Source organism: Epinephelus fuscoguttatus, linkage group LG11, assembly GCF_011397635.1.
Source record: "Epinephelus fuscoguttatus linkage group LG11, E.fuscoguttatus.final_Chr_v1".
In the NCBI taxonomy this organism is placed as follows: Eukaryota; Metazoa; Chordata; class Actinopteri; order Perciformes; family Serranidae; genus Epinephelus; species Epinephelus fuscoguttatus.
This window is the reverse complement of record NC_064762.1, coordinates 16350829-16364285: the sequence shown is the minus strand read 5'-3', so window position 1 is coordinate 16364285 and position 13457 is coordinate 16350829. Positions and strand designations below refer to the sequence as shown.

At 42.2% G+C, this 13457-nt stretch overlaps 1 protein-coding gene across 7 annotated transcripts in view; it reads right to left on the bottom strand.

The window, feature by feature from the left end:
- The window catches only part of nhsl1b (NHS-like 1b), a 140205-nt gene that overhangs the window by 68679 nt on the left and 58069 nt on the right, over positions 1–13457 (bottom strand). Inside the window, exon 1 of one of the 7 annotated variants that reach the window (XM_049590902.1) lies at positions 7339–8765. The exons of 5 other annotated variants lie outside the window; for them this stretch is intronic. In XM_049590902.1, coding sequence (XP_049446859.1) covers positions 7339–7579 — 241 coding nt within the window. In that variant the 5' untranslated portion in view covers positions 7580–8765. Of the gene's footprint in view, positions 1–7338; positions 8766–13457 lie in introns of those variants that run through there. One more of the 7 variants, XM_049590910.1, reaches the window with a different exon arrangement.

Sequence of the window (13457 nt, the reverse complement as noted above, 5' to 3'; positions counted from 1 at the left end):
TGTTCACAACATAATCACTTGTTTTTCCTCTAACTCCCCTTCTCATCGTTGAGACAGGGCATTCCTGGATTAGATCCCATGATACAAAAGGTAATAGGATATATTCAATAGGATACAAAAAAAGGTGGGTGATGACGTGAGCCAGAGATTTGGTTTTTAGTGGGAAATAGAAGTTAATGCGATTTAACAGGCTAAAACTCGACTGCGAGATGCAGCAGGCTTTGTCGGGGTTTTCAGCATACAGTAGGTATGATCTGGGATCAGCTAACAGAGACGTAAAAAGGAGGTTATGTGGGTCAGATAAAAAAAACCCAACTATGACTTACCTGAAAATTGCCGTATCATTGTCAGCACATAGGAGAGAAAGACAAAGAAAAAGTGATTAGAAACAGTTTAAAGTTTAATTCATTTGGCACATCTGTCCTTTGAGTTTGTGTGCATGTGTGGTGTGTGTAAACGTATATTTCTGTGTACAGCAGGAGTGTGTATACGCCCTGGGCCATGAGCCACATCACCAGATTTCCATGTCTGTCTTTTAATGAGGCCTTGCTGGTTTATACATCACATCACCCCCCTAGAGCGAATTATCATCTGCTAATCTGGATTTACACATGGACTACATAATCGTGATGAGTGTGTATCGTCTGTGTGTGTATCCATCCCTTAGCTAGTTCAAACCCCTTTAAAAAAAGACTGTCTAAAGAGTTTGGTCTCTTCTGAACTCTTAAAGTCCAATACACATCTCACACAGACAGATAACACCTAATAGGTCTTTTCATGCCATTTAAATTCATCAACAGCTCATTAATGCCACTTTATAACGCGAGACCCAATTCTGGTTGTGGCCGACACACCGCTGTTGTGCCAAGGTGTGGTAAATATTTAGGTTAATATCTCCTTGCCCTACATGTGTAAATGAAGATCAAAAACCACAGTGACATAGTGTAGATATATAAAAACACATCACACACAAAATTCTGCTAAATCCCTCAATCTCCCTGCATGTTAACACGGAGCACTCCAACATGCCAACAACGGATCTCTAAATGAATCAGTCAGAGTCATCAGGTTCATTTCATATGGCGGCTTCCTGTACGCAACACATAAACAGGATACCCTGCAAGACGCAGTGAAGTAATCATGTAAAGCTCAGATCCTCAGCTGCCAGACAAGGATTCAGGCTCCCATCTATTCCATCTATTTCTTGGCATGGCCTTCCAGAGCAGCCACCACGCCTGCCCGTCGATTGATTAAGCCACACACAGCCACATAGGGGAGATCGATAGGTTTGATCAAGGAGATTGATCGAGTGTTTATCTGTGTGACAGCGCAAGAAAGACACAGAGGGAAGGAAACAGTGGGAGGAGGCTGAGATAAAGCAGCAGTGATAATACAATCACCTCTTTTTCGCCGTTACTTATCTGTTGCCACCTACAGGCTTCTGGCCTCAAGGCCCAAACACAACAAACCAACATCAAAGAACGTGCAGCAACAAAGGCTGACTGTTGCGTTGCCTTTGTCTGGTCCAAAAAGTTGCACTTAAACAAACCAGAAATACTACAGCCAACTGCCAATGAGCACGTACGTTCTACACCTGCGTGACAGGAAATAACTCTCCATACCAGCAGGTGATAGCAGGCTGTATTCGTCATTCAAAAAGGGAGACTGAAAGAGCAAAGACAGCTGATGACAACTCGCAGTTGTGTAACGTACATGAATAAAGGAGCGTTTTTCACACCACTCTTGCTCACCACTTGCTTCAGTTGCTTCATTGTAGACGGCCATGTCATTGTTAAAATATTTGTGTATTGAATGATCAGAAGAGATGAAGATGACCAATTCGAAGAGCCTTCTGTGTGTGCCCTCTTGACTTCATTTGTTTGCTTGCTTTCCTTGCTTCAGTTTCTCTTCTCGTGCACTCATTTACTTAAACAGCTGATCAGAGTGATTACTCTCGCCCTGCCAGTGATTCTACATGCTCAATCAGCTGAACAGCCGCCGACAATGGCCAACTACGTGCCAATGGTACGGGACACACCGCAAAAACTAGAGCCACAGACGTCCACCGACGGCCCGACATTGACCGACTGTTGATCTGGTGTAAGATCATGGTTTTTTTCTCTGCCTTGCATCAGAGAAGAGATGAGTCCCAGTTCTACCATACATATTTACGTAAGCAGGTTTTGAGAATGCAGTATATATTTTTGTGGGAGCTCCTGATAGGCACCGTTGTCCTACAGCTCATTGCACAAACAAAACTGAGGAGGTGCTCACAGCAGGTAAAAGTAAAATGTATGATGGGTGGTGGTGGAACAGTTCCAGGAACATCTCATAAAACAAAAAAGTGTTTAACTGTTGGAGCATCTTGATGGTCTAGAGGTTCAAAATACACGCCATATAGCTGTAACGTCCCTGGGTTACTTTGGTACATGTCACACCCCTCCCTGCCTCTCCACCCATGTTGCTAATGTAATAACGTAATAAAGGCTTACTAAGATTTATTGCTTGGAAAACAATTTGCAAATCATCATTTTCCACAAGTATAGATTGGATTTTGCATACTAACTGCACAAACAATTGACTATGAAAAACGGTTTATAGTACATACTGCAATTTTCTTACTTGAAGAATAAAAAAGTAAGTCACATAATACACCAGATATTTGGCTCTATGAAATGCTACGCAAAACAAGACAAATACATTTCGTTACTTTTGTTGTCCTGTTCATAATTTCTCTGCTCCCTTTCACAACCCAGTGTTTTTAATCCACCTTAGGTCAGGACAGCCAATAGCAGCTTGTGTACCAGACGGCTCTCTTACACATGATTGGTTCAGCCTTGTCCCAATAGCAAAGTCAAACTGAACCACACCGGGAAGCACTCAATCGCACACCCGTTCCCTTGGCAACTGAGGCAAACACCCAACCATTCAAGCTGGAGGCTGCGTCAAAATTGCAGGTTCTGGAGCCACAGGCGCTCATTTTAGGGCTATATTTACACACAGGCACGGTGCGCGGCTGCCCATGTGCCTTGTAATGGGCGCTGGCAGTCGTGAGGAAGCAAGATCCAGAGGTTATAAATATCTATGTTTCAAACTAGAGAGGTATTCTTATGAGACGTTTCCGCTGTGTGGTGTGCAGCGTGCACACGTACAGCATGTGTGTATATCTGTGTGTGAGCTATGGATGGAATAGTTTTATATTGACCTGTCTCTGACACTGTCCCTGGTCTAGAATTATCTATAAAAAGATATAGTCTGTGTATGACAGAGAGAGAGAGGAAAAAGAGGGCGTGTGAGGTAGAAAAAAAGCTCAGTAGGTAAAAGCAAGGCTCTGAAAAACAAATCCTCTGGTGCATTCACTTCCACTACAATCCCTGCTGATAGCTAATACAACAAAATCAATAAACACTCCCCTTTCCTTTCCTCTAAGACTTAACAAGTATACGGTCAATTACCATGGATTGGAATTGACCAATCTGAATCTGCTTCCTGACTCTAACAAATAATTGTTTGAGAAAATCAAATCTATCAGACTAGTAAAGTAACAATGATCACCACTGAAGAACGACACAATGAGATGTGTCAAACAATTCATGTTAGATAGAAGTGCTTTCCTAAGCACTAGAGCTAATCACCACCCCTGATTTTAAGTGTTGGGGCCTAAGTCATCTCAAGCTTGTATTTATTCAATCTCCATGGTGTTCTGTTTTTGAAGCTTTAAAAGTTTAACAACATATAAACCGGCCTGAAGAACTGAGACACGGAAAATATTTTCAAAAGATTTAAAAACATCAACGCCTATTTCACTCCAACTCTTATAATGTGGTAAACATCTAAAGCCTTGGTTTTAATGATGACATTCCAAAATGGTGAACGCAGCTTCTCCCCTTTGACTTTGAGAAAAAATGCGAGGACCTCAAACCATCCCAGCCATGTGCCGCCCTGAGCTGTTTTAGGATGGGGCAGGTTCAGAGGTGATTGAGTGACCAGCGAGGATTGAGACATGCAGTGAACGGCAACAACAGCAACGAGCTCCACATTCCTGTGAGGCTACAAAATGGCAACCTTTGCTTAAAAGGGAGAGTCCACCCCAAAATCAAAAATATACATTTCCCTCTTACCTTCAGTGAGATTTATCAGTGTAGATTATTTTGGTGTGAGTTGCTGAGTGTTTGAGATATCAGCTGTAGAGATGTCTGCCTTCTCTCTAATAAATAGAAGTAGATGGCACTCTGCTTGTGGTGCTAAGAAAGACATTTGGAAAACTCAACAGCAATGTCTCTTTCCAGAAACCAAGACTCGCTTACTCAAGATAATCCACAGACCTTGCTGTGAGCAGTTTCATGTAGGGAACAATTTTCTTCCTACTGAACTACATCCACCAAACCGCATCTCCACGCAGAAGAAAGCATACAGCTAATCATGGACGAGAGGCTTGTAACTCCTCGACTGAGCAGTGATGTTCAATTATCAGTCAATCAAGCTAGCTTAGTGGCAGCAGTAGTAGACGCTTCCGTCTGTGCGGTGATACAGTTGACTGGTGTAGTTTGGTAAAAGACAATAATTCCTGCATGAGACTGTTCACAACAAGGTCTGTGGATTATCTTGAGTAACTGGCTTATGATTTCTGAAAAGAGACATTGCTGTTGGTCTTCTGGGCACGTTAAACACCACAAGCCGAGTGCCATTTAGCTCTATAGGCCCGTTTCCACCGCAGGAACTTCGGGGTAATTTTACGGGGCTGGGGCTGTTGGTGCGTGTCTCCACCGCAGGAACCACCCCCGAAGGACAGAGTTCCGGAACTTTTACGAGGGCTAAACAAGTCCCTGCCTCGGGGTAGGTACTCAGAACGGCCCCGAAAGACTCCTGGCTGGGGCTTGGGGGTTACTTGGTGCTGATTGGATATACTCAAGGAGGGATGTGACGTCAACAGAAAGCAACAAAATAGCCGGCATTTTTAAAACTCAGCAGACGAGGGTTTGCTCGTTCATATAGCTTTCGGCGCCATGTAAAAAAAAAAAAAACTCACTAAATGGCCTGTGAAACAAATATTCTTTCCAGTGGATATCTTAGTTACAACATGGTTGAGCTAGCAAAGCAGTTTTGTGTTGATATGTGTGGTATTTGTTCAGTTTTGGGAAATCACGATGTCTAGAAAGCATCAGCTAACAGCAGCAGCAAAGCTAACATCAGGATGTCATCTGTTAAAAGCCTCCCGTTGTTGGATACGACATGAAACTACTACAGTTAGCTCAATCATGTTGTAACTAAGACATCCACTGGAAAAAATATTTTTTTCACAGGCCATTTAGTGAGTTATTACAGACACCGCTATTAGCTAACGGCATCCCTACGTCGCCCCGGTCAAAATGGTCGCACAACGATTATGTCACATCCAGAGGCAGCCTGTAACTTTACAGGAACCTTCCTCGTACTCCACTCAGTGGAGACATGGCGGTTGAGAGGGCCGAACGAGAGGACGTTCCTGTAGTAGTTCCTGTCCCCCAAATAGTACCAGGAACTTCTTCAGTGGAAACGGGCCTTATAATACCGGAGAGAAGGCAGACATCTCTATGGTTGATATCTCCAATGCTCAACAACTCTTACCAAAATAATCTAGAGTGATAAACAGCACTACAGGTAAGAGGAAAAATATGTGTGATGCACTGTGCATTGTGCATATGGACATGGACACTAGGGATGTAACGCTACACTGATCTGGATCAATATATTGATTCAATTATCAGCAATCCAATATCATTGATGCAAAGTGAAAACATCAATATATATCATCATGTTTAAGATCTGTCTTTGTTCTAAAATTGCCATGGCAAGTCTGCATCACCATTTTCGTCCAAGCAAACCTCCTTCGTAAACATTCAAACAGCGCTAGCAGCCTAGTGCCAGTCAGACAATGGTAGGCAACCAAGAAAAAGACAATGAAGATATTTACTGATATCTTTGCATATTGATTGCAGGCGCCTGCATTGAAGTGAACTGAATCAAAATAGTATGACCTTGTGATGTGAGCAAATATCTTAAAATTGTCCACGGAATTGATAAAGTATCGATGATGAAACTTGTGATTTACACCTCTTAATGGACACATGTTAACATGTAGGAGGCCATGTTATGTACCATAAGAAAACTGCTATTTAATGTGCTTTTTTTGCTCTTTTTTAATTTATCATCAGTATACTATTGTCACTTATTTCCTTATATTGTATATGCCTTTGTTTGATTATGTTCAATGCATGTATATGTATTTTTTTTTATTACTTTTTTGGGGTCTCTACATATGTTAAATAATCCTCAAAAATGCAAAAAACAATTTAAAAAAAACAAACTTTTTTGCCAGTGTCCACACGTCAATGTCTGATTTTTTTGCATTAAAAAGCAGACACCTCCTGCAGTAATTTTAAGTATGATTACAGTGACTGATGATTATGGATGTCAAACTAGCCCTCGCTGTCTTTGCTGATTTGAGTCCAGCTGAAACAGACCCGTCACTGCAGCTGGAGGTGACAGCAGTATGGGTCACAGTTAATGAATAAAGTCGTGAGACTAAAGTGCAGCATCGGTGTCTTTTTCCATTTTCAGGTAGAGGTACGGCTCCAGTTACAACTGTTGTCCCCAAAGTCTTACTGACACCACTGACTAAATACACACATACACACACACAACTAATGAACTGATAAATAAGTAATGAGCCTAATCAGGAAACATAATATCCCAGAGGTACTGAGAGAAAGACAAATGGCATTCTTACCTCAGTCAAGACAATATCCAGATATAAACTAGTGATGAAGAAAATGCATTATTCTACATAATCATCACTCAGTCCGAGTGATGAGCTCTGCAAGCCTCCACACACACACACTCCCTGGCACCGAACCCTGCACTCACATCGCCACCAGCCTGTGACATCACCCTGCCCGTGACATCACCTGCATCCGGCCAGACGCATTATTGTTTACCTATCGTGCACACAAAGTGCCCTTTGACCTCCTAACAGTCCCAGTGATCGTAGACAACTCCTGCTCGCTCTCTATAGTAACCAGGAAGTGCCAGGGAAGTGGAGACGGAGATCAAGGGGCCATAAAAAGACAGTGACCCACTTCTTGCTATGCTTGTGCAAGTAAACAAGTCATTCACTCGCTTCCTGGTTGAGTGTGAGAACAACAATCCATTCGAATGAGCTCCGAGCATTGTGACAAGCTGTGATGCAGCCAAGACAAACATACCATGTGTTTTTTTGCATCTACTGAAAGACGCACGACAAACAAACACAATATCCAACGACAAAGTTTGTGTTGTCATTGCTTTCACCTCTCTCACCTATTTTGTGTTGAGGCTGATACACCCAGTTATCATCGTCATCATCCTCGTCTCCATCCGCTGCATGCAGGTGAGTGTGCGAGTATGATTGGCGGTTGTGGACGGAGTGGAGCTCATTCTGGCTGTGGAAGATGCGTCTGCTCTGGCGCGAGAGGGTGGACACACTCAGCCAGCTGAGAGCGCGGGACAGGCCCGCAGGTTTCTCCTTGCGAAAGGAAGCTGACCTCCTTTCCCCCCTCATCCTCAATTTCGATAAAGCAAGTCCGAGATGCAAGGGTGTGTGTCTTTAAAACCACCTGGGGAAATAATCCTCAGATGTTGCGTTGGATGGCAGATATTCACTCTTAGTCCTGATCATGAGATTCCAAACATTTCTGAATGCAGCATCCAGGTCTGCACACGAAAATACTTCAAACTATTCGGATTCCATGTCAAGTATTAAATTAGTTCCAGGAGGACGTTCAGCTATAACCCAGTTTTCCTCCACTTTGGTTGCACAGTTCCACATCGTGGCTCTGACCCGGACAGCCTCAACTTCCAGCCCCTTTCTCCTTCAATTAATCTCTGTGTCATAAGCCAAAAGCCAGACTTAAATCATCTCTTTTCCTTTCTTCTTGTCCTTTGTGTTTAAAAGACTCCGGGCGTGATTCCCAAACCCAAAAGGGATAATTAGGCAATCCAGCAATCTGGAAAATCACCGCCCCTCTACAGCACACACTCAGATACACACACTTGGCTGTAATATTCCTCTGTGGTGCATGACGGGGTGGAGAGAGGTTTCCAAATTACATTTAGATACTTTTCAATCACAGCGAGTCAGCGGTTGTTGTTTACAACCGTGTGTGTCCTTGAGTATCTCCAGTTGTTAGCGCACACACCAGCTGACTCGCACCGTCTTCAGCGCCAGGTCAGACCAGGAGGTTAAGAGCTGTCAGCGTCCCTGGGTCTATTCCAAGCCTGATGAAGTTACAGGCACACACTCGCATATGAAATCCTCCCGCCACAAGTTCCAAAAGCGGATCCTCTATTATGTGTGTGTGTGTTTAGATGCCAGGGGGTAAAGACGATGCCGCCTCGGAGGGTTGCCAGAGAATTTCATGAAAACTTGTCAACACCTTCTTCTTCCTCTTCTTCTCTCTTCTGTTTTGACTGCATTCCCTGATGTATTGTCGACACTGGAGGGAGAGGCATGCTAAGAACGTTGATGTCGTTTACAAAAACAAACAAACAAAAAAAAAAGTCCAGGTGTTCAAAGTCGCCGTCTGGATCTGAATCTCAAGTCAGCTGATCGGTGATAAAGCATGAATCAGGAGGGGAAATCCACACCTGCTGAGCATGCAGCGTGACGCACAGGCAGGCTAATAAGTAGTGTGTGCTGATGAGGATTCCCCGAACTTCATTCTTGGTCAGTGTGTGACTGACTGTGAGAGTTGACTATGTGTGTTGTGAGTGTAGAGTTAGGATTACACCCAACCCTAGTAGCCACGGAGCTGAAATACGAGTCAGCCCGTCCCTTCTTCCTTTCCTTCCCTCCCTCTTTCTTTCTGTTTTCTGTGATCCCTGATCTCTGCCCCTCCCATCCGTTCATTTGCTGGCATGGCAACCACTCCTTCCTCCCTCCCCTCGCACCTTTCTTTCTCCACTTATCCTCCTGTTTATGTTCTTCGCTATCCTAGTTGGCTCTAGTCCCTCAGGTGCTTCCTTATTGGAGACAAAGACGGAGCGTTTAATCCCTCTCAGGTGCTGGTGGTGATAATTGCGAGTCGTGTTTCATCTGTGCGACATTTTAACTGCCAGTAAGAGTTAAATAAGCGACCTGAGCAGCTACAGACTACGAGAGAACGCACTGTAGATCTGCAAAGTCGGACTGATTCCTTTCTTGACGCACACTGCATGTGGAAACCTACACATTTTTAGACTGTTAAGGCACTGCGCTCTATATTCAAAGACTTTTTAAAGACATTCTTAGAGCATGAGAGTAACTAGCATTCTGCCTGAGGTCCTGGAAGCAACTGGTTACACAACAAATTTAGAGAATTCATGTTGTCAAAGATCTAAGAGAAATATGCAATTGGTGTTTTTTCTTTCGTAAAGCATAATACACACAACTCATATTTAGTTGCCCAACATATAGTTGAGGTAGGCTAAAAAAGCACACAGAGGCCCTCAGGGACAAAAACAAACTTTTTATGGGGCGCTACAAGTGTGTGAGGGAGGTGGAACGTTCCCACCCAAGTGTAACCGCAGAGGGAGTGTGACCACCAAGGTGTGACAACAAACCAGCGTTCTGCGTGTGTGTCTGCACGTTTGTGTTCAAGTGTGTGGTGCACACAGTAACCATGTACAACCCTAATCAATCCCTTTCACTTCCTTGTTCCTTCATTAAACCTGAAGACAGAAATTTACAGGAAGTAACTTATGTCTGATTTGAAGCTATAACTCCTATTTGTGGATCTCCTTCAGAGGATTCATTACACTGCTGAAAGCTGAGCCCAGATTTGTGGCTAGGATGTGGTGTAAACCTAGACTTAAACACCCATCGCTCTGTCAGGTCCCCAACCTCATTTTCTTTTTCCCTTTTGAGGGGAAATCTATCTCAGCACTTGCTGTTTACACAAAGGGACAACTGCCTGCTACTGATGCCCCAGCTTGACTTAAAACATGTAACACACACACACACACACACACACATATTTTAAGACCTTTGTCCGCATTGATGACACATAAGGCCACAGTCCTTTAATAATTAACCTGCAATGCTCTCTCCTGTGCAGCGATAAAGGGACTGTTTAAGTATGAAATGAAAACAAGTGATTAAAAAAGCAAAGAGCAAGATGTTAACTGACTTGGTGAGGAAAATACTTACACTCATAGAAGCCAAAAATGAAAGACAATCTACCATAAATACCGAGCAAAAAACAGACCAGTTCAGTGTATTGATTTCCTCTTTTCAGGAAGAAAAGCTCTTTTAGTACCGTAACCCCCCCAAAGGGAATTGGAAAGTCAAAGGTCATCATATTAGGTCAGCATCCTGGTTCACCCCCACCTCACTTCCTTTTCATAAATCATCCTGTTTTCATGCCCTTAAAGCTGCACACAGCAGTGACAGTAATCAATATGTTCAACCTGATGTCTGATGTCATTTAACAGCTTTGGTTTGGCCGCTTCTCGTCAGAAATTCATCAGATTTCTATTGCCTAATTGTGAAACTTAACAAATATGTGGACTTTAAAGGAGCAATCAGTAATTTTGGGACCTTGTAAATTAGCAGTTTGTTGTCCGTTTCTCACTGATTATGAGCCAAATTATGGACCTGTATTACTCCAAAGTTTACCATCACCACTGATTAAGTGACAGTATCAGAAAACCTTTTAATGATATATAATTTTTGCGTGGTGTTTATACTAACAGACCCTCCAATAAATTTGAGAGGGTTCAAAATTTGCTGTAAAATTTGCATTAAATCAAGCATATCTACCAATATCAGCTTTAGTCCAGTAATAAATAAATTATCCACTCATCAAAATGAGACAATAATAAAATTAGGGACTTGAGAGTGAGATGAGATAACATTAAAATAAAGAAGTATGAATTTGACGGTAGTGGATTTAGACACTAAATGTCTTCAAGAAATTCCAATATCAAGTCTGTATCAACATGATCGTACAAGTGTGTACATATATACATACAGATATATGTGTATATATATATATATATATATATATATATATATATATATATATATATATATAAACAGTATATCCGCAGATGTACTGCATCACATACTAGTCATTTTCTTCCCTAGTGATGTTACTGAGCACAAAATGCCTACACTGGTGGAAACAATCTCAGTTTACAGTTAATTTAGCAATAATTTAAATAGCATCATTTCAGCACCAGATACTGTCAGTCCCAGGCAAGATACAGTATCAAGGAAGCGATATGTAACATAAACATGCCGATACCATTAGAGGCATGTTGCAGTCATTAGCAGTGAAACGTTACAGACCCTACATAAGCTGCTGTTTAAAACAGCCTGTACAGGTCAAAGAGTCAGTTTGGGACATTCCTCTCACACATGATAAGAAAGGAGTCGGGAGACAGAGTAAACATACGACCAGACACTGACAGACTAAAGTTAAGCTACTGGCGTAATTAAAGCTAAATTACATAAAATCATAAGATTAAAGGTTATTAGATGACAAACTGGATTCACACTCTTGCATCAAAAGACACAGTGAGATATCTCAAAGAAAGCAAGTTAAAAGAAAAACGAAGAAACAGATGACAACGTGGACGGAGTGAATGAGACGGTCCTTTGAAACCGCTGATTATGAAAATGAAACATCTGAGTCCGAAAACTAAATCCTGCAATTTAACTCCAAATAAGAACGTGCTGAGCCAACCAAATTATACATCCTGCTAAATAAACAGCAGGAAAGGTGAAAAGCATACATTTCACCTTAGCGCACACACACTCGACACACTGTCACCAATAACGTGACACAGACAGGAGATGGTGACATGCGACCTGGTTGCCAAGTAACTCAATCAGACATCAGAGGCTTGACATCGATACACACTGACCAGACACTGACACACAAAGGGTAAATATAGCAGATAAGCAAGCCTACCTGGATGCAACACATGCGAGCGCACACAGCCAACACACAAACATAGCATTTAGTGAATCCATGAGTCTACAATTGTCTCCCTCTCCCCCCCTAAAAAACACAAAAGCCTTGGCTGAGTGCGTCTGCCAAATCCCAAATCCCAGTAAGTACAGTTTCGCAGAGTGTGTCTCTCAGCGGTAACACATTCACAGAGCCAGTTAAACACAGGGGTTCAGCTACACCGCAGCGGAAGGCTTTTATTACCAGACAGCACCCCACATTTACTGGGACAGTTATATGGGAGTTTATGTTTGTGTGTACGTGTGTGGGGGTGTGTTTGACAAAGGCCAGATTGGGAAACAAATATCAAGTCATTCCTGTTGAATCAGGACAGCTTGTCTCTTTGGGACACTGGTTTCCCCAAATTAGCTTCACTCCCTTCAGATCAATGGAACATTAATTAAAGTTGGTCTTCGGCGATGGTTTAAGGGTCAGAGTTAGACGTATATCACTTCTGGTTTAAATTAGAGTAAACCTCCAGGGAAGTAACAGAAGTCAAGGAAACTATGCTCAAGCAGCGGGTGTGCATGTGTGTGTGTGTGTGTGTGTGTATTGTACGTTCTATATTAGGTGCCTACAGGAGTTGTTGGAATTTTCACCCAAGGGTAAGGAGGGCCTCTTCTCCCTACTTTGACACACACACTTGTGAGATGCACCACTGCATTTGTGTAGCGTATACCAGCAAATGCTTACACACTGTACCTTTTCCACTGCATTTGCGCAGAACTGTGCTTTCATGGTACACAGAGTGTTTATAGGGTTGGTCAGACACCCACATCCTTCATTAATACATCACAATAAAACAACAGAATAAAAGCTCATTAATATAAGCTGTTAACGAACAGCTGTTAAATACGTTTCAATAGATAACAAAAATCCGTCTTTACTGAAAGATGGAGTCCTGTTATGGCTTTATTAATGCAATGAGGTTTATCATCCAGTAGGGCTCTGCCAAATCTTTACTTTTCTCCCTATGCACACATCACATATATACATTATATGTCATTGTCTGGGGAACATATTTTGCACCTATACTTCATCTGTGTGATTATAATGTGGAGTGGACAATTACTATTATTTTCTGTGTTTTTCTATTTAAGAATTGCTTCTTTTAACCAATGGGTTAAGATGTCAGAGTGGATTTCTACGCCATTTGCTTTTTATGTTTAAGTAATTTCTGAATATGTATAAATGTGCTGGGGAAAAAAGGAAATGTATACACTACCTTTTTGTTCATGAAAAACAAAATAAAAGTTCTAAATAACTGATATCTACAAGCTGTTTTTTCTTGGAAAGATGCCAAGATTCCATAGTAGTTCACACTGCATGACTTTAGCCCTGACTCACTGTTTTTGGAGCTCCCTGACAAAAGCCCGACAGAAATCGGCGCTGGCTTGGCACTTAGAATTGCCGTTTGAGCGCTGTGTTAACTGTTTGAAGAAGACA